The sequence below is a fragment of the Leopardus geoffroyi genome, chromosome E1 (genome assembly GCF_018350155.1).
Source record: "Leopardus geoffroyi isolate Oge1 chromosome E1, O.geoffroyi_Oge1_pat1.0, whole genome shotgun sequence".
In the NCBI taxonomy this organism is placed as follows: domain Eukaryota; kingdom Metazoa; phylum Chordata; class Mammalia; order Carnivora; family Felidae; genus Leopardus; species Leopardus geoffroyi.
The window spans coordinates 2,342,924-2,362,728 of NC_059330.1; the positions used below are offsets into that span (position 1 = coordinate 2,342,924).

At 52.7% G+C, this 19,805-nt stretch overlaps 2 protein-coding genes and 1 long non-coding RNA gene across 10 annotated transcripts; 1 reads left to right on the top strand and 2 right to left on the bottom strand.

Annotated features, from left to right (window-relative positions):
• Window positions 1-7,518: 7,518 nt before the first annotated feature.
• On the bottom strand, window positions 7,519-10,055 carry SAT2 (spermidine/spermine N1-acetyltransferase family member 2). Of its 5 annotated transcripts, none has more exons than XM_045490292.1 (6): window positions 9,813-10,055; window positions 9,500-9,551; window positions 9,296-9,379; window positions 9,090-9,194; window positions 8,882-8,922; window positions 7,519-8,746 (listed from the first exon to the last, which is right to left on the bottom strand). In XM_045490292.1, the coding sequence occupies exons 1-6, from the start codon at window positions 9,882-9,884 to the stop codon at window positions 8,579-8,581; spliced, it is 522 nt and encodes a 173-aa protein (XP_045346248.1). In that variant the 5' UTR covers window positions 9,885-10,055; the 3' UTR covers window positions 7,519-8,578. The 5 variants fall into 5 exon arrangements, with proteins under 5 accessions (XP_045346248.1, XP_045346247.1, XP_045346250.1 ...); XM_045490291.1 differs by having other exon boundaries at window positions 9,519-9,591; window positions 9,813-10,012; XM_045490294.1 differs by lacking the exon at window positions 9,090-9,194 and having other exon boundaries at window positions 9,519-9,591; window positions 9,813-10,016.
• Window positions 10,056-10,162: 107 nt separating this feature from the next.
• Window positions 10,163-11,958, bottom strand: LOC123604345. Its single transcript, XR_006715295.1, has 3 exons — window positions 11,861-11,958; window positions 10,900-11,089; window positions 10,163-10,265 (listed from the first exon to the last, which is right to left on the bottom strand). It is a non-coding gene; the product is annotated as an uncharacterized LOC123604345 (long non-coding RNA).
• Window positions 10,180-14,791, top strand: SHBG (sex hormone binding globulin). Of its 4 annotated transcripts, none has more exons than XM_045490283.1 (9): window positions 10,180-10,645; window positions 11,311-11,426; window positions 11,628-11,719; window positions 11,886-12,075; window positions 12,369-12,530; window positions 12,770-12,932; window positions 13,066-13,202; window positions 14,163-14,370; window positions 14,624-14,791. In XM_045490283.1, the coding sequence occupies exons 2-9, from the start codon at window positions 11,346-11,348 to the stop codon at window positions 14,770-14,772; spliced, it is 1,182 nt and encodes a 393-aa protein (XP_045346239.1). In that variant the 5' UTR covers window positions 10,180-10,645; window positions 11,311-11,345; the 3' UTR covers window positions 14,773-14,791. The 4 variants fall into 4 exon arrangements, with proteins under 4 accessions (XP_045346239.1, XP_045346238.1, XP_045346241.1 ...); XM_045490282.1 differs by lacking the exon at window positions 10,180-10,645 and adding an exon at window positions 10,940-11,055; XM_045490285.1 differs by lacking the exons at window positions 10,180-10,645; window positions 11,311-11,426 and having other exon boundaries at window positions 11,627-11,726.
• The last annotated feature ends 5,014 nt before the right edge of the window (window positions 14,792-19,805 follow it).

Sequence of the window (19,805 nt, forward strand, 5' to 3'; positions counted from 1 at the left end):
TCGACCTCACTGTGTTCCAACAGCCTTAATAAGTGCCAGGGATACAAAGACGAGATGTAGTAGTTCCCCCCCCCTCCCCCATAAGGATTTTATAATACATTGGGGAAGGGACTGACAAGTTTAAACAAATTAACAAATAAGTGCATCGGGTTCCACTGACGTTTTGATAGAGATAAGGACTAGGTAGAGAGGGAATCCCAATGAGACAATGAAAAGTTGTTCTTCAGAGTAACCTTCAGGAAAGTCTTCAGGAAAGACTGAGGAGGGGAAGGGAATGGAGAGGTGGGCGCTGAGTAGGCGTTTGCTAGAGGAAAAGTGCAGTGAAAGGATTCTTGAGATATCAGGAATTACAGTGATGCAGAGAAGCAGAAAGCATGTCCTTTGGGGAACCACAACCGGTTCAAGTAGCATTTGGCTTGAGGAGCTACGGGAAGGTAGGCTGTGAGGGACTTGTAAATCAGATGAAGGAGAATGGCTTTTCCCTTATCAATACTGAAGGGCCACCGAAAGATTTTAAGCAGTGTAATCGGATAAGATTTTCATTCTACAACTATGGAGGATAAAGAGTAAGGGTGGTCCCAAGGCGCGGGACCCCGTGAAGAGCTATTGATTGCAGGTAAGAGAGAGGCTGAGGACCTAACTTGGATGAGGGCTGCCAGCGACAGAGGGACAAGCTGGTCTGAGCCTGTTCCGTTTGCAGCGGGATCAACAAGAATTGGTGATGAGGGTGGGGTGGGGTGGGGTCAGGAGTCCCTGAAGAAGGACTCAGGGTTACTGAGTGAATGGTGATGCCAAACATGGAAGAAAGAATTCAGGAGGCAAAGTTTTGGAAGACACGTTGATGAGTTTGAGGGTCCACCATTCAGGGGTACATCTCTTGTCTTCAACAAACGTCTCGTTCAACATATACAATTTCTTTTAGTCTTCCACTGTGCCTATACTAGGTTGGTTCTTAAGCATCCTATACTCCTTTGGGGTGCTCATCGTGGTTGTACTGTTAATAATTTGTCCAGCGTCTGTCTTCTGCCATCTGTGAGGTCCGTGAGGCCAGAGACTGGGTTCCGTGTCTGTCTGTGCCCACCATTGTATACCCAGTACCTAGCACGGTTCCTGGCCTGGCCAATATTAACCGAAATGAAGGGATCGATGCTCTGCAGGTCAATCGACACACATGTACTTGCTCCAGGAGAGGTCTCGGCTGGAGAGATGGATGTTGGAATCATCGGCATATGAGTTGTAGTTAAAGCTATAAAACAAAAATAAACCTTGGGGCGCCTGGGTGGCTCAGTTAAGCATCTGACCCTTGATTTCACGGTTCAGGAGATAGAGCCCCGGGTTGGGTTTAGGCGGTGCAGGAGTTCAAGCCCCAGGTAGGGCTCTGTGGTGCCGGGTTCGGAGCCTGGAGCCTGCTTCGGATTCTGTGTTTCCCTCTCTGTACTCCTCCCCCACTTGTGCGTGCTCGCTTGCGCACGCTCTCTCTCTCCCTCCCCCCCCACCAAAAATAAATAAAATTTTTAAAAAAGAAGAGTACAGGCCGTCAGACTGGAGAATTTGAATTTGGGCTCTTAAGCAATGGCAGTAGCTGAATTTTGTTTTAGAAGTGACACCATCAAGGGGTGCCTGGGTGGCTCAGTGGGTTAAGTGGCCGACTTCGGCTCAGGTCATGATCTCGCGGTCCGTGAGTTCGAGCCCCGCGTCGGGCTCTGTGCTGACAGCTCAGAGCCTGGAGCCTGCTTCAGATTCTGTGTCTCCCTCTCTCTGACCCTCCCCCATTCATGCTCTGTCTCTCTCTGTCTCAAAAATAAATAAACATTAAAACCATTCTTTCCTTAAAAAAAAAAAAAAAAAAAGAAGTGACACCATCACCAACTTCCGAGCCTCTGACACCAACAGTCCTTTCGGGTTTAACGTTTGTTCACCAGCTGTAGTCATTGTTCATGCAGGCAAAGGACAGGAGTGGGAAAAAGGAGAACAGCATTTCCGATGGGGAATGGCATATTCACAAGGCCCAGAGGGGAGAGTTCAGTGCCTCTGAGGTACAGAGGTTAGACTGTATAGAGTCTAACTAACATGGTTATAACCATCGTGGACGGGAAACACGTGGCCGGAAGGGTTGGGCCAAAGCTTGCAGGGACTGGAACATATTTAGAAGTTTGGACTTTCTACAGAGAGAAGTGGGAACCATTACAGCACTTTCAGCCAAACTGCCTTTTAGTAAGATTACTCTAGCTGGATGATGAAGGATGCGTCAAAAGAATGGCCCAGCTTGTCTTTGGACTTCTAAGGACGTAGGGATTGGGAGGAAGACAGAATGATGGATAGATTGCTAGATGAATGTTGGCTAGATACTGAAAATGGGAACTAAATGAAAGTTTACATACTGAATGTTGAGACTTGCCTCAGATTTCTTCTTCACCCAGCTCTAAGAATATGTACAGACTGGGCCGACCAGCTGGCTCAGTTTTTGGAGCACGAGACTCTTGATCTTACGGTCGTGAGTTCAAGCTCCTCGTCAGGTGTAGAGATTACTGAAGTAAGTAAAATTTAAAAGAAGAAGAAGAATATATATAGCCAAGCTTCTACCTTCCAAATGGGAGTCTGGAAGAGTCTTCTGGTAAATCTGATCAGATGAGAAAAAAGACGAAGGATACTGGCATTAGGGGTTCCTCAAGGAAATGGCCTAGTGGATCACCCTAGAGTGAAGTTCACAGTCAACACACCTCCTTATCTGCCACACACACACACACACACACACACACACACACACACGAGTTTCCACTTGTACCTTAGCATCCCAATCTTAAATATGAGCAGACAACTGAGGACTGCCTGACATTTCAGGAAAGCCTCTAAAATGAAAGATTATGCAAGACGAAAAACATTTAAAAAAAAAATATATCCTCAGAAAGATGAAAACATATATCCATGAAGCAACAGAATGTTTTTAAAATGCAAAGAACAAAAAACAAAGAAAGATCTCCTAGAAATTAAAAACATGAAAGCAGAAATAAAAATTCAATAGAAGTGTTAGGAAATAAAATTTTAAAAATCTCCCAGAGGGGTACCCGGGTGGCTCAATTTTTTTTTACATTTATTTATTTCTGATAGAGACAGAGCACAAGTGGGGGAGGGGCAGAGAGAGAAGGAGACACAGAAACCAAAGCAGGCTCCAGGCTCCGAGCTGTCAGCACAGAGCCCGACGCGGGGCTCGAAGCCACAAACCGTGAGATCATGACCTGAGCCAAAGTCGGACGCTCAACTGACTGAGCCACCCAGGTGCCCCAAAAACAATAATAATTTTAAAAATGTTTTTCTGTAACTGAAGAACATGAGTTTCGAGATGGCAAAGACCCAGTGGGTCCACACTAAAACATTTCCACATAAGATGTCAGAAGGCTAGGAAAAACTGAAGATCCTAAAAGTTGTGGTTGGGGGAAAAGAGAAGGAGAATAAAAATAGGCTTCATACAAAGACTCCAGAATAAGAAACTTTTCAGGCTTCTTGGTAAGAGGCAACAGCAGAAGCTTGGAGGCCATGGAGAAATGCCTTCAAAATTCTTAGGGCAAATTATTTCCAACCTAGTGTTAGATACCCAGCCACGCTGTCAAGTACAAGAGTAGAACAAAAATATTTTCAGACTTGCAAGGTCCCAACAAATTTTTTTTTTTGTAGTTTTTATTTAAGCAATCTCTACACCCAACGTCAGGTTCAAACTCACGACCCTGACACCTTGAGATCAAGAGTTGCATTCTCTTCCAACCCAGCCAGCCAGGTGCCCCAAGGTCCCAACAAATTTATCTCCCACGTATCTTTTCTTAAGAAGCTCCATCAAGGGGCACCTGGGTGGCTCAGTCGGTTAAGCAACTGACTTCCGCTCAGGTCATGATCTCACGGTTTGTGGGTTCGAGCCTCGCATCCGGTTCTGCGCGGACAGCTCGGAGCCTGGAGCCTGCTTCGGATTCTGTGTCTCCCTCTCTCTGCCCCTCCCCTACTTGTGCGTGTGCGTGCTATCGAAAATAAATAAAATGTAAAAAAAAAAAAAAAAAAAAAAAAGAAGCAGCAGCTCTATCAAAATTAACCAAGGAAAAGATGAAGAGACAGGTATCCTGCAAGGGAATCCAGAAGGCGGGCGCCCGGGTGGCTCAGTTGGTTACGTGTCTCTCGATTTCAGTTCAGGTCGTGATCTCATGGTGTGTGAGTTCGAGCCCCATGCTGGGCTCTGTGCTGATGGTGTGGAGCCTGCTTGGAATTCTCTCTCTTTCTCTCTCTCTCTCTCTCTCTCTCTGCCCTTCCCCCATGCTCACTCTCTCTCTCAGAATAAATAAATAAAAACTTGAAAGAAAAGATGGCTGTGCAGGGAGAACCCGCAGCACGGTCTAAAGATCAGCCACTCTTGTTGGAGCAAGCAGGTCTAAAGTCTCCGCCAGAAGATTCTTCAACTGGAAGAGATCAAATTCCTTACGTGTTTGTATACCCTTAGAGCACAGGTAACACAACTAAAGGAGAATTTGGGGGGCGCAGTACACAGAAAACTAAGCAAACAAAAAGGACAAAAAAAGTATCAGTTCCAGAAAACACATAAATGGCTGGGGGGTGGGGGGGAAGACCCACAGGGCTCAACTGTGAAGAGCATTTGCATAATCACGGCAGTGTAAACACCCAACAGATCCATCCGGAATTGTGATACAATGTTGGAAGCACGGCAGGCTGGGGGCTGGGGGTGGGGTGGCGGTGGCCGCCGAACAGAGAGTGAGTGGCGGGAAGTCAGGGCTCGTGCTAAAACAGAAGCATGGAGAAGCGGCAGCATTTGGGTGCTATTTTTAGTCTGACATACACAGATGAGTCCAAGACAAAACATAATAACAATTTAAACACTCAATTGAACCAATGGTCTTTCGAGAACCTTGGGAGTTGTAAGAGTACTGTTTTTTTCTATCAGCGGTAGAGCAGTATGGGACTCTTTAAATAATATCAAGTAGGGGCGCCTGGGTGTAGCTCAGTTGATTGAGCAGCTGACTTGGGCTCCGGTCGGGGTCTCAGGGTTGGTGAGTTCCAGCCCCGCATCTGGCTCACCGCTGTCAGCGTGGAGCCTGCTTTGGATCCTCTGTCCCCTTCCTTGCCCCAACCCACTTGCACTCTCTCTCTCAAAAATAAATTAAAAACAACAACAAACATTTTAGGTAAATATTAGATAAATAAATAACATGTATAACTATGATTTAAAAAAAAAAAAAAATACCGGGGCCCCTGGGTGGCTCAGTCAATTAAACATCTGACTTCGGCTCAGGTCATGATCTTGCGCTTTGTGCCGAGTCGGATTCTGTGCTGACAGCCCGGAGCCTGCTTTGGATTCCGTGTCTCCCTCTCTCCATGCCCCTCCCCTGCTCATGCTCTCTGTCTCAAAAAATGTATATTAAAAAAATATCAATAACCCCATGGAAGGGGGCTCTTACAGGAGGGGGCTGGGAAGTCAGGAGGCTACCGCAACTTTCAAAGAGTGGTGACAGCAATGTGCAGGTTTGACAGATTTGAGAGTTGTCTTGATGATGCTTTCCCAATGCTCCCTTTATTTTTTTTATTATTTTTTTTTTTTAACGTTTATTTTATTTTTGGGACAGAGAGAGACAGAGCATGAACGGGGGGAGGGGCAGAGAGAAAGGGAGACACAGAATCGGAAACAGGCTCCAGGCTCTGAGCCATCAGCCCAGAGCCCGACGCGGGGCTCGAACTCACGGACCGCGAGATCGTGACCTGGCTGAAGTCGGACGCTTAACCGACTGCGCCACCCAGGCGCCCCCCCAATGCTCCCTTTAAAAAGCCCTCCTCCTCAGTGCCCTCCCCTCTGTTCTCCCAGCCATGGCCAGAACCCAGGGCCTTATCACCTCATACAGATCAGCCCCAACGTCGAACAGAATCACCTCGCAGGAGGCTTATACAGTGATGAGTGGGCAGGAACCCAAGGCCGGCTGTGGCTGCAGCACAGAGCGATGCTGGAGTGTAGACATCCTGCCAAAACTGGCCGAGAGAATAACATGAAAACCGTGCACACCAAGAAGCAAAGGCAAAACAAGATGGGGACAAGAGAAATTTGGGAAACATTACGTTTCCTAGTTTATGCCCTTTTCTTCTGCATTAAACATTTTTTTTAATTTATTTATTTATTTTGAGAGGGAGAGAGCGCAGAAGCAGAGAGGAGAGACAGAATCCCAAGCAGCAGAGCCTGATGCGGGGCTCGAACCCAAGAACGGTGAGATCATGACCGGAGATCAAGAGTTGGTCGCTTAACCCCACGGAGGCACCCAGGTGCCCCTGCATTGAGTTTTACTTATGTAGCCTTTTGTTTGAAGAAGAAGAAGAAGAAGAAAAAGAAGTGAAACCTGGCATGGCAGAAAACTCAGGAAATCTGAAGTAGCAAGTGGGAAAATCTGTCCCCTGGACACGCAGACCCCTTCCTCAGAAGCAACTACACTCTCTTTATGCATCTCTCCAGAAAGGATGCATTCTAATGCAATTGACATTTAAAAACAGCCCCAGCACTAGATAAGTTGATCACGTTCAAAAGATATAAATCCTGTCAGATTGAGATGAGCCAAGGAGCCATAGGAGACTAGATTTTTCTGGCTCCCATCTGGGGGAGGGGTTGACCAGCTTCATTATCTCCTGATCAAGACTGTCCTAAGGCCCATCTGCTCTAAATTGGTGTGAAGGGCCCAAAATTGGAATCATTCAAGAAGAATGGAGCCCCTGATGTGTTCTCTTTGGCTGCATCTTTTTTTTTTTTTTTTTTTTTTTTAAGATTTCATCTTTAAGTAATGTCTACACCCACCGTGGGGCTCCAACTCACGACCCTGAGATCAAGAGTTGCACGCTCTTCAGGCACCCCTCTTTTGTTTTTATAATTTAGATTTTAAGGTGGATGGATCGTCAACCTTTTGTTTTTGTTTTTAATGTTTGCTTATTTTTGAGAGACACAATGGAACAGAGAGAGAGGGAGACAAAATCCGAAGCAGGCTTTGTACTAACAGCAGACATGGGGCTTGAACCCACAAACCACGAGATCATGACCTCTGACCTCTGATCATGAGCTGAAGATGGACACTCAGTCAACCGACTGAGCCACCCAGACACCCCAGATCTTCAATTCTTTACATTACTGTAGAAGTCTAGAGATTGTGTTTCTTACAATTTATACATTTATGTTACTTGCCTGCCCTCATTCAGTGTCTAAATTATGACCAATGGTTCATCAACAAAAAGAATAATATGCCACCAGGGGCGCCTGGGTGGCTCAGTCAGTTAGGTGTCCAACTTCGGCTCGGGTCATGATCTCACGGTTCATGGGTTCGAGCCCCGCGTCGGCCTCTGTGCCGACAGCTCGGAGCCTGGAGCCTGCTTCGGAATCTGTGACTCCCTCTTTCTCTGCTCCTCCCCCACTCACACTCTGTCTCTCTCTCTCAAAAATAAATAAACATAAAAAAAAAAACTTACAAGAAAAGAAGAATATGCCACCCACAAAAGTGACGACGGATATACGTTTAATAGCACAGGGAGATGGGTCTGATATATTGTTGCAAAGTATACGATCCCACCTCTACTCACTTAACTACTCATGTGTATGTATGGACATTGAAAATTCTAAACAGTTGATATCAGAGGATTAATAACAGTTATAGAAGTAAGATTACAAATTCTGCTTTTTTTTTTCTTTTTCAGTGAAGCCCAACATGGGGCTTGAACTCACAACCCTGAGATCAAGACCTGAGCTGAGATCAAGAGTCAGATGCTCAAACGACTGGGCCACCCAGGCGCCCCTACGCATCCTAGATTTGTTTCCCGCGAACATTCCACATTTTCTACAACGAACCCGCATGATCTGTGTAATAAGATGGTAAGAAAGTAGGACGTAAGCTCGTTTCCTTCCTTGTTTCCCGGGTCCTTTGGTTTTGCTGAACTGAAAATACGGACTTTGTGACTTCTGGGGGAAAAAGAAAAAGCACTAGCAGGCTGAGCAGACTTTTTTTTTTTTAAGTGGAGGCCAGTGGTCCTTCCCAGGGCCCCCGAAACATCACCAGCAGGTGGCATCCTGCTCCAAATGTTGAGCCAGCGGGCCAGCTTCAGTCCTGCGTCCTGTAGCGTGCAGTTCAGACACTGGAGGCCTTTGTCTGAGTCCCAACTGTGACCAACAAGCCTGATGTGCCAAGCTGGCACTTTGCTCTTCTTTTCTCCATGTTCCACAGCCCGGAGCCAGGGCTCTGGCCCACGGAGGGTGAGCGAAAGTCACCTTGGGCCCACCTTTCCCGCCCCCCGGCAGCAGCCTCCACCGAGCAGGGCACTCGAGAAGGGTCCTGAAGTGGCCGGAGCTTTATTGCACCATCAACTCCTCCTCCACCAGCACATCGGGACTCAGCGATTCTCATCCTCAACAGGGAGATGGAAGGGCCTCTCCCTCAGTTCTGCTCTTTCTGTACTTCCGGATGAGCGGCTCCCAACCTCTCTTCCTTCTGGGAGGCCTCTGTCTGGAGTGCTTGAGCAGGTGGGGAGGGAGGAGGCCAAAGACAGAGATGCCCGAGGAACGGCGTCACTTTCCTGCCAACTCCCTCATCGCCTCTTCTTCGAAGCGAAAGGAGTGCCAGCCCTCGGCTTCAGTCAGGTCTCGGGCACCCAGGGCCTTGTACAAGTCCACGGCCCCCTTGTTCCAGTCCAGGACTGTGAGGCGCAACTGGGAGCAGCCCCTTTCCAGGGCCACCTGTGGGAGAAGACATCACTTAGTCTTTCTCTCGAAAGGAAGCTTTTCTCACCATTCCACCCGAGGGCGGTTGGGATCCTCTCACACATGCTTGCTTTTCCAGAACCCGCCCGGTGGCCCCATCCCTCTCCTCACCTCAGCCACCTTTTTGATTATTTTGGAACCGATCCCCTGACCTGTTGCGGGGGAAAAGAGACCAAAACAAAACAAAAAAGATCTTTTCAGTTGAAGGGGATCTGAAAAGGCCAGAAGGCTGGGATTAGGAGGCAGGGGATGCCGGTGGGTCTGGGTTGATGTGCTACCACCCCAGCCTCAGCCTCTGCCCGCCCCCCACTCCCCGTACCCCGGTATTCGGGTTTCACATAGACGTCTTCCAGATAAACGCTGCGCCCCTTCCAAGTGCTATAGATGAAGTAGTATAGCCCATAGCCCACCACCACGCAGGGCCCTGAGAAGGAGAGAAAAAAAAGGGCTCAGGCCTCTGGGCCCCTGAGGGAGACCTCTGAGAGGGACAGGCGAGGGGAACCTCCCAGGTCCCAGGGTTCTTACCCTGTGGCTCCCCGGGGGCGGGAAGAAGTTCAGCCACCAAACAGCAATAGAAAGGATTCTCTCCGAAGCCGTCTGCTCTCAGGGCTGCGGAGACCCGAGTCGTGGGAAAGAGAGAAAAAGCCTGGGTGTGTGCCTGGCCTGGGAAGCCATCCATCCCTTACCTCCTCCCCAGCCTCCATCAGGATGCCGGTGCTGGGCCCCCACCTTCCTCACTGATCTTCACCTGGTCCGCGAGTTTCTCGTACTCGGCTAGTTCCTAGGGTGTGGGGGACAGAGGCTGGGTCAGGCAGGGGGTCCCGGCGTGGGGAGAGAGGCTGGGTCAGGGCAGGGGATCCCGGCGTGGGGAGAGAGGCTGGGTCAGGGCAGGGGGTCCCGGCGTGGGGACAGAGGCTGGATCAGGGCAGCACCCTCCCCAGGCGCGCCCCTCCCGCTGCAGCCTGGCCTCCCCGCCCCCACCCGCGGCCAGGCTGCCGGGGCCCCCCTCCGGGGCCCCCGGTTTCCGGCCCGCAGCCGTCACCCGAATCAGCTTCAGGATATTTCCACAGTCTCCCTCCTCGGCCTGTCGGATCCGCACGGAAGCCATCGCCATCCCCACCGTCTGGGACTGAAGTCCGGGACCCTCCCTTCCGTTCCGCAGACGCGGCTGAAAAGCAGGTAGCTCTCGAACGGGCCCGCACACCGGGCCCCGAAGAGCTGGGGGCGCCGCGGGCAGCGGCCGCGGGAGTGGTGGGCGCCCCCTTCCCCCCCGCCCCGCACCCTGCCCCGGGCGCGCCCCCGCCAGCCAATCAGCTGGCAGAGCAGGCTCGCCCCGCCCCCCCCCAGCCCGGCCACCCCCCCCCACTCCCGCCCCCCCGCCTCCCCGCCACAGCCAGCCCCGTGACTGGGCCCCCGGGCAGGGGTCAAGGCTGGACTGCGGGCTCCCTCGCTGTGGTTGCCTGGGTGCTGGTCGTCCCGTGGTGCTGTTCAACCTCTGTGGTTGAAACCGCATGGATCAAAAGTCACCTGCCACCCGGCCTCGATTCCCCCCACCGCCACCACCCCTGCTCCAGCTGTGAGAGCTGTTTCCTAGGGGTCTTGAGTAGCTCCGAGTGGCCCTGCCCTCGGGAACAGTGGTATTTCAACACGGGTCAGGGAGGGGGTGATGAATTTCTATCGGTACGTGGTAAGATCATGAGGAGCGGCGGAAGGGGCCTCTTCTTAGGAGCCACTAAATCACCCTCCGGGACGGTACCTCCCCGCTGAGGCGAGCCTCCGAGGCCTGGGAAGATAGTGAGGGAGGAGCTCAGAGCAGATACCAGGCCCTGTGCCTGCATGATCTCCATGAATCGTCATTCGCAGTCACCCCGTAAAGTAGGTATTATTTTTCACATTTTGTCAGCAAGGACACTACAGCACCATGGTGGAGGGACTTGTGCAGAGGCACCCAGCTAGATATTTGGTATTCCACATTTCAGCTGTAGTGCTTGCTTTCTTCTTCTTTTTTTAATTTATTTGTGATGTTTATTTATTTTTGAGGCGGGGGAGGAGCAGAGAGAGAGGGAGACGAGGGATCCCAAGCAGCCCGTGGCTGACAGCAGAGAGCCCCAGGTGGGGCTGGAACTCACCAATGGTGAGATCAGGACCTGAGCCGAAGTCGGAGGCTTAACCCACCGAGCCACCCACCCAGGCGCCCCTCCGCTGTTGTTCTGATGGAGGATGCTGCTTGGCGTACAGGGCAGGACTGCGTCTGGACCTCGGGCCTGGGGAGGCAGCCTCCTCAGGTGGGCAAAAGACTTCGAGGACCCAGGTCAGGCTCTAGAGGAGGAGAGGGGAAAATGGGGTATCTGTCCTGGCTCCTACACTTTCCCAGCAGGGGGAGCATAAGTGGACGAGCCCTGTCCCTCCCCCGATTTGTCCGCAGAGGGGGTGGAGGGTGAGTGCCCAGTCTCCTGCCCCCCCTTCTTTCCACCCCGCACCTGCCCGGGGACAACCTTTAACCCAACACCCACTGCCTGTCCCCAACACATTCTCCCCAGGGTGATCTGAGCCACAGAGAGGACCCCGGCCGATTATGGAGAGCAGAGGCCCACTGGCCGCATCGCCGGGGCTGCTGCTGCTGCTGCTGCCGCCGCTGCCACCTCACGGCCACCAGGTAAGGGCCCTGAGACAGTCTCTCTACCCAGGTGCAGGATTAGGACAAGGTGCTCAGCCCGTGTGTGCGTAGAAATGAGCTACCCTTCGGCTCTGCCCTCTTCCTTCCTCTCCTCTTCGTGCGGTAGCCTGTGTCTCTCCTGCCGTCGTCGCTGGGTCTCTGGCGTGTCTTCCTACCTTGTTTATTTTCTCTCTCTGATGGAGGATCCAGGACCCTCCTGCTGTGCACCTCAGCAGCGGTTCAGGACAAGAGCCTATCACCATCATGACCTTTGACTTCACCAAGATCAGGAAGTATGAGGTTGACGTAGCCCCTTGACCTGGTCCCCTGACCCTACCTTCCATGCCTCGGATCTTCTCTTTTCCCTGCTTCCCTCTCCGCCGCTTCACCATCCCTGACCCCGCTTTTGTCCCCACAGGCCATGCCCCACGCACCATCTTTCCTTCTATGTCCTTCCAGAACCTCTTCCTCCTTTGAGCTTCGAACCTGGGATCCAGAGGGAGTGATTTTTTATGGCGATACCAACCCCCAGGAGGACTGGTTTGTGCTGGGGCTTCGAGACGGCAGGCCCGAGATCCAAATGCGCAACCACTTGGCCCAGCTTACGGTGGGCGCTGGGCCCCGGCTGGACGATGGGGAGTGGCACCAGGTGAGCCAGGTCCGGGCCTGCGCTGGCCTGCGGAAGGGGAACAGAACCGGGTCTCCGGGCAACCCCTTACCACCGTCGTCTTATTTGACCCGCAACGAAACCGCTATGGAGTTGCGATTCGTGTCTCCATTTTTTCAGAGGGGAATTTGAGGCTCAGGTCCTGAGTGAGCCCAGGATGCTAGCTGCCTCCACAAGTCCATGTTCTGTCTGCTATACTTGGCTGCCTCTGCAGAAGGCGGTGGAGGCAGGCCCCCGGGGCCTCTGATTCAGCTTTGCTTCGCCCCGTCCGGCAGGTGGAAGTGAAGGTCCTCGGGGATTCGCTGCTGCTGAGTGTGGATGGGGAGGAGGTGCTGTGCCTGAGACAGGTCTCTGGGCCTCTGGGCAGCAAAGTCCAGCCTGTCGTGAGGATTGCACTGGGGGGACTGTTGTTCCCTGTCTCCAGTCTCCGTTTGCCGGTAACCGACAGCGCAAGGGTGGGAACCCACCCCAGGTGGTAAAGTGTTGCTGCCCCGGGGGACCACGGGGGTCTAAGTCCACACTCTTAAAGGAGAGGGGACAGCATGATAGCTGCATGGGAGAGGCCAAAGGCTTGTGTCTCAGAGGAGAATAAACTGAGCGTGGAGAGGCTGGGACAGGGGTTCACGTGTCTTGATTGCCACATCCCCACATCTTCCCTTCCCTGCACCGGGCCCAGCTGGTCCCCACCCTGGATGGCTGTCTGCGCCGGGAAAATTGGCTGGACCAACAGGCCCAGACCTCGGTGTCTGCCCTTACCAGCAGCCTCAGAAGCTGCGCTGCAGAGTCCCAGCCTGGCACATTCTTCCCTCCTGGGACTCCAGCGGAATTCGGTCTCCAAGGTAAAGGTGGTTTTTCCCTCCATGGCCGACCCTGTGTCTGCCTTCCCTGGTCTCCTTCCACCACTAGTTTGCCTCCTTCCTTGAGTCCCCAGCCTTGAGTCCTCAGAAAGGGTCACCCATCCCCCCACCCCAGACATCCCTCAGCCTCATGCAGAGCCCTGGGCCTTCTCTCTGGACCTGGGACTCCAGCTGGCAGCAGGTTCTGGCCACCTCCTTGCCCTTGGGACCCCAGAAAACCCTCCTTGGCTCAGCCTCCAGCTCCAAGATCAAGTAAGAGGGGGTGTTGCCTGTATTCAGTGGAGCCTGGGAGTGGCAGGGGGAAAGGGGGACCCCCAAACTGTCAATATTAGGAAAGCTTAAGGTGGAGGGTAGGGACATATCTTGACACGGACCAGGGGCGCCTGGGTGGCTCTGGCGGTTGAGCGTCCAGCTTCAGCTCAGGTCATGATCTCACGGTCCGTGAGTTCGAGCCCCGCATCGGGCTCTGTGCTGACAGCTCGGAGCCCAGAGCCTGCTTCGGATTCTGGGTCTCCCTCTCTCTCTGCTCCTCCCCTGCTCATGCTCTGTCTCTGTCTCTCTCTGTCTCTCAAAAATAAATATTAAAAAAAAAAAAGAAAAAAAAGAAAACTGCCCACAGCAAGCAAATGGCATTTATTTATTTATATTTGTTACTTATTTATTTATTTATTTATTTTTAAAGATTTATTATTTATTTTAGAAAGAGAGAGCATGTGCATGTGCTAGCGGGGGAGAGGAGCCAAGAGGGGGAGAGAGAGAATCCTAAGCAGGCTCCGTGCTCAGTGAGGAACCCACCGCGGGGCTCGATCCCACGATCCTGGGATCGTGACCTGAGCCAAAGTCAAGAGTCGGATGCTCAATGGATTCAGCCTCCCCAGGCGCCCCAAGATTTTATTTTTAAGTAATCTCTACACCCAACGTGGGGCTTGAACTTATAACCCCAAGATCAAGAGTCACATGCTCTACCGAGCGAGCCAGCCAGGTGCCCCTACAAATGGCTTTTATCTGGATCGTATTTACTTGGGATCGGTGTGGTTTTATGGAACATCAAGCCAGGAAGATTGGGGCAGCACGTAGGGGGCGGAAATGGTTGTTAGACAGAAGGTACCGCTCAGAGGCCCGACTGAGGCAGCAAGGGGTGTGGGGCCACAGGGGTCCAGGCGGTTTGCTCTTTCCTCCCCTGGTCATGTCCCTGTCCCACACATTCCGCAGAAAGCGGTGCTGTCCTCTGCGTCGGGCCCACAGCTGGATCTGCCTCTGGTCTTGGGACCCCCTCTTCAGCTGAAGCTGGGCGAGTCTGGGGTAGTCTTGAGCCAGAGGCCTAAGAAGGAGATCCTTGCCCTGCCTCTCGTGGATCCTGCCTCCCTCCTCAACCTCTGGGTCCAGCCACAGGGGCGCCTCTTCCTGGGGGCTCTGCCAGGTAAGGGCGATCGATGTCCACGCTCCTCAGCACGCCGTTGGAATCAGCTAGAGGGAGAGGAGAAGACAGGCAAGGCCATGTTTTTAGGGAAAGGAAACTTCTGGGAGCCTAGAAGAAAAGGCCACAAGAAGAGAGGGGATAAAGGGCCAGTGAGAGGAAGTGCTTTAGAAAATTTAGGTCAGAGAGCTGGGGTGGGGAGGAGCTTTGTGGGTCCAAGCTGCCCTCATGACCCCTCTGCGTCCCCTCCCTCTAGGAGAGGCTTCTTCGGCCTCCGTTTGCTTGGATGGCCTTTGGGCACAAGGCCAGAAGTTGGACATGGACCGGGCCCTGAGCAGAAGTCAGAACATCTGGGCTCACAGCTGTCCCCAGAGCCTAGGCAATGACACGGACAGCACCCATTAAACCCCCACCTAAGAATCCCCTCGAATGTCACTCATTCATTTACTTGACACATCTTTACGGGGTATCTGCAACGTACCAGGCACTGCGCTGAGCGATGGGCTGTACTGATGAGTAACCTCCCCCCCCCCTCCCCGGCCCCTTGGTTCCTGCCCTCTGGCTGCTCAAGGTCCCCCGGGGGAGGCAGCCATCCATCAAAGACTAACAAGTAAGCGGATAATCGGAGACTGATAAGCGCCGTAGAGGGAATTGTAAAAGCTTGAAGACCAGGGGCCTTAACCTAGTCTGGGGGTCCAGGGAAGCTTCCCGAGGAGGAGGAAGCCATGACTTCTCAGCCTGGGAGTTCAGCAGCACCGACAGGCAGATGTGCGCACCAGATACGGGTCACTTTCTGGGAGCCAGGAGCCCCCCTCCTTTCCCAGCATTTCCTGCCTGTGGGGCTTTAGCATTGCCCTCACGGAGGCTGGTCCTGAGAGGCCTGGAAGGAAGGGAAGAAATGGAATCCTGCTGTTCCCTTAGCCGGGCCACTGCTGTGCAAAGAAGGAACAGCAGGGGGCATGGGAGAGCCCTAGAGGGAGGGGGGCAGGGGTTCTGGGGACCGGGGCGGAAGCAGCAGGGAGAAGGAAAAAGGGAGTGGGGCAGAGGGCGAAGCAGCCGGCATCTCTCCTAGTCTTGTCTCCGTCCCCTTGCTGCCTTCCCAGAAGAACCCGTCTCTAGTCCATTCAAGGAGAGCTGGTTTATGCTGGTCCCAGCTGGGAAAAACAGACTCAGGAATATCTCTGCCCTCAGAGAATGCGGTGACCCAGTCCTCCACCCCTTCCCGTCGCCTCGGCAGAATCTTGGTGTCCCAACCCCTACTTGGGGCACCCTCGGGAGCCCTGGCACCTGTTCTCCATCCTCTCCTCTCGTGAACTGTTAGCCCATCCCCCAACCCTACAACCCATGGGGATCCCAGTGTCCCAGCCTCCTGGCTTCTTAAAATGATTTTCCTACCAGTCACCCTGTTGCCAGGGTGACTCCAACTCATTGGACCTGTCATCCCCTTCTGCAGGGATCAGCCAGGACCTAAGTGACCCCAGGGTAAGGAGGCTCCAGGACTGTGTCTGGGGTGGAAGACAGCCTAGGCTTCTCCTTGGACCCTCCCAGTCTCGAGTTTGCTGGTCTACAGCTACTGCCACACAGGCAGAGTGCCTTTGGAGCCTCCCTCAGCATGGCCAGGAAGCCCAAATTCAACTCTGGTCCCCTGGGCAATGTTTGGGGCCCACCTGGGCCATTGGGTATGTCCATTCGACCGATAGTCACTGAGGACCTACTGCGTATCAGGCATCGTTCTAGACGCTGAGGATGCCTGGATGAAAGAGACAGACACGGTGCCTGCTTTTGTGGGGCTCACATTGGCGGGGAGGCGGGGGCGGGGGGTGGGCAGGGGGGAGGTGGGCAGGGGCAGACGGCCCATAAGAAAAATAAATAAGCAAGATCATTTCAGGTAGTGGTTAGTGCTGTAAAGGGAATAATATCCTGTAACGTAATAGAGGGCGGCAGTCGACAGACAGCCTTAGCCGGGTGGTCAGGGAAGGCCTCTCTAAGGCAGTGTTACTTGAGCAAAGACTTGAATAATGAAAAGAAACCAGTCCCCTGGGGGCCTCGGGTGTGAGCCAGTGGGGGGTGGGGAGGGAGAGTTAAAAGATCCAAATACACCTGGGTTCCCATCAAGGGGTTGTTCTGAGCGGCAGCTTCGTGAATTTTTGTCCCTGAGGATTCTTCCCCGGGGCTGGCTTTTCTCTCGTCCCTGCACCCCACCCCGTCCAGGACACCGTGCCCCCAACCTCTCTTTCTCCAGGCTGTCCTAGATTCCAGGATTCCTGATTACCATCCAGAGCTGTCTACACTCTTTCATTAAGACTGACTTTGCTCCGACACAGACCCTGCCAGGCCCCCACCAAGGGCACCTACGGCGTCTGCCCAGTGTCCCCTGCCTCTCCCCCACCCTTGCGGACCTTTCCGGAACTTGGCAGGATACCCCACAGCCTCCAGGCCTGGTCTACCCACTCACTCCACCTTCTGAGCTTCCCCTCTCTTCCCTCCCTCCTTCCCCTTCTTCTCTTTTTCCTTCTTTTAACCGAGTTTCTCCGTTCCGGGCAACCATCACCACTGGCCATCTCCGGATCTTTTCATCTTGAAACACCGAAGCTCTGTCCCCGTTAAATAATAACCCCCCACCCCCACGCACACACACACGCACCCACATCTGTGTGTCAGAGCCCGCTTCTTTCCTTGTTCTTGTCTCTGCTCAGGGCACGCAGACCTCATGACAGACTCTGGATCTGGGAGAGGGGCTGTGGGAGTTTTTCTTCCCTTCCCTTGTTTCTGGAGATGCCGGAGGCAGGACTGGGTTCCGGGAGGAGGTTGGTTCTTTGACCCCCATTCCTTCCTTCCTTAGCCAATTTCCCTGTGAACACCGATGCTGCAATGAATAGCAATGCTCCCTCCATCACACCCCTCCTCATGCTGACCCTCACAGGGGAAGATGTGCACGGAACAGCAGGTTCCACAGCCTTCCCCTGAAACGTACGGACGCGTTCATTCTTTTCCGAGGGTGTACAGGACAGAACTGAGCTAGCAGTCTGGAGGGCATCCCCAGGCCAGTGTCTGCCAGGCTGTGTGTGTTGAGGGTAGGGTCTAGGCCTCATCTCTCCAGATCGGACCTAGCTCATTTTGATTCTCCTTGTCTCGTGGAGGAAAGGGCAAGTTGCTTCTGCGCAGTTTCTAGCAGAAGGAGGCATTCCATGTCTAAGTCAATTCGGCAACCGGACGCTGTTTTCCATATCTCTGTGGAGTGCTCAGGTATAGAGGATATATACGACAGGGTATATAAGACAGAGGCCTGTTCTCGAAATGCTTGCAATCTGGTTGAAGAGATAAAATACCATAAGAGTCAGGGCCCCCGGGGGGCTCAGTGGGTTAAGCATCCAACTCTTGATTTCGGCTCAGATCATGATCTCACGGTTCGTGGGTTCCGGCCCCGCATCGGGCTCTGTGCTGACAGCTCGGAGCCTGGAGCCTGACTCAGATTCTGTATCTCCCTCTCTCTCTGCCCCTCCCCTGCTCATGCTCTGTCGCTCTCTCTCTCCCTCTCAAACATAAATAAACGTTTAAAAAAAAAATCCAAACTATGCCCTTTGGCCTACAAGGACCTGTATGATGTGCCTACCTCTCGGATCTCTTGCTGCATTAATCTTGCTTTCCCTCATTTGAAGCCCAGCTTTTGCACTTAGACTTTCCTCCTCCTGGAAGATTCTTCTCCTACAGTTCCCCGTGGTTCCTTGGGTTCCTTGGGTCTCACACTGAACGTTAGCTCTCCAGTAAGGCCCTCCCTGCCCATGCAGGGGCTCTCTGGCACATCACCCTGTTTTATTTTTTCTGCGTAATATTATACTACATTGTTTTAGTTGTTTGCTTGGTTTTTTTTTTCGCTTATTGGAACGAGAGTCCCAGGAGCACAGGGACCAGAACAGTGCCTGGCTCTAAGGAAATGCTCATTAGATACGCATTGAATGAATGAATGGGAGTTGCGGCTGGACTCTGAAGGGTGGGCAGCCTTCCAGGACAAGGGAATGAAATGGACAAAGGTGTGAAGTCAGGAGTGAGCACAGCCTGTCCTAGGAGTGGCCGGGTCAGGCTCAGCTCCAGCAGAGGATCAGTTGGGTCCTAGTGGGAAAGGGGGCTGGGGACACAGGCTGGGGCTAGGCACTGGAATGCCCTGAGGCTTAGACAAAAGAATCAGGACTCCGTCCTGCACAGGGTGACAGGAAGCCAGCGAAGACCTTTGAGCTGAGGAGTGGCCTAATTAAAACTGTATCTGGAGAAAATTAATCCGGAGCCTGCAGAAGGGGCTAAGCAGAGCCCGCTGTATAATTTGCAGGACCCGGTCCAAAACGAAGATGTGGGATCCCTTGTTCAGAAAGCAGGAAAAAAGTGCCGCTCACGGTACTGAAAGAGAACGTGTTTTCATTTCTTCCGTGGTTCTTTTCTCAACTTCTCATGTTTTTTTTTTTTTTTTTGCTATTTAACGTTGTTTGAAATAAAGAAAAATTAACTTTTTTCTGCCCTCGGCTTACTAATGAGCACGGAAGGACTAGAAGCCAAAGGAATTATGGGCAGCTCAGCTTTTCCCTTTCCTCCTTGTCATCGTCGTCAGCAGAAGTGGTTGGCTGAATCAGGAAACAGCGGGACCCAGAAAGGGGAGAAGAAGAAGATGCCTCGGTCACCCGTGTCTCCTAGAAGGCCATTGCCTTCTAGGGTTCAAGGTCATTCAGCTGGACGCATAACACGCTTGCTGTGTCTTAACTCTGAGTCTTGCTGAGCTCACACGCACGATGGGTCCACTGGAGTTCTACACCGGGCGGCCTCACGGATGGCACGTTACATATATCTCCTCGCTCACACACGTCCTCCATTGTCCCGTTGGACTTCACGCACAAATTACAAGTTCAAAGATAAAATTATGAAGAGTTACGAGATGGTGAAAGCACCAAACCAGCCACATAGGCCATTCTGAGTGGGAGCTTTGGTTGAACAGATCCCCAAGTCCGTAAAGCTGGGCTGGAGGGAGAGAATTTGAGGAGGAGGGCGAGAGTCAGAACCTGGCACTGGTGAGGACTAGAGCCGAGGAAATTGGGTGAGAGGCCGAAGGAGAAGAAACTCCTCTCCGAGGCACAGCGACAAGATCCGAAGAGAGATGAAAAGAGAGAGATCATGATTCTTAACTCGAGGTCTTTAGAGGCTCTTGTACCCGCCCCCCCCCCCCCCCAACTAGACTGTGGGTCTCTGGAGCCCCGTGAGAACTGCGAGGTTGCCTCCCCAGGGCTAGAGTTGCACAAAGTCTCTAATAACAGGTGCTCAAATGGGCCATGTCTGTGGACCCCAATGGGCAAATGGGGAGGGGGAGTTCACACCTAGGGGTTGGGGGGAGACACAACACCTGAGGAGATCTGGATCCCGGCTGGGGTCTCTGGGCAATGCTAGGGGCTAGGGAT

Excerpts from the sequence above, each read along its gene's own strand:
- SAT2 (XM_045490291.1), bottom strand. The coding sequence starts at position 9,884 with ATGGCGATGGCTTCCGTGCGGATCCGACAGGCCGAGGAGGGAGACTGT. Across the intron at positions 9,195-9,295 it reads CGCCCCCGGGGAGCCACAGG|GGCCCTGCGTGGTGGTGGGC; the intron begins GTAAGAACCCTG and ends TCTCCTTCTCAG. Across the intron at positions 8,923-9,089 it reads TGTGAAACCCGAATACCGGG|GTCAGGGGATCGGTTCCAAA; the intron begins GTACGGGGAGTG and ends CCCCCGCAACAG.
- SHBG (XM_045490283.1), top strand. The coding sequence starts at position 11,346 with ATGGAGAGCAGAGGCCCACTGGCCGCATCGCCGGGGCTGCTGCTGCTG. Across the intron at positions 12,531-12,769 it reads TCTCCAGTCTCCGTTTGCCG|CTGGTCCCCACCCTGGATGG; the intron begins GTAACCGACAGC and ends CACCGGGCCCAG. Across the intron at positions 14,371-14,623 it reads CTTCCTGGGGGCTCTGCCAG|GAGAGGCTTCTTCGGCCTCC; the intron begins GTAAGGGCGATC and ends CCCTCCCTCTAG.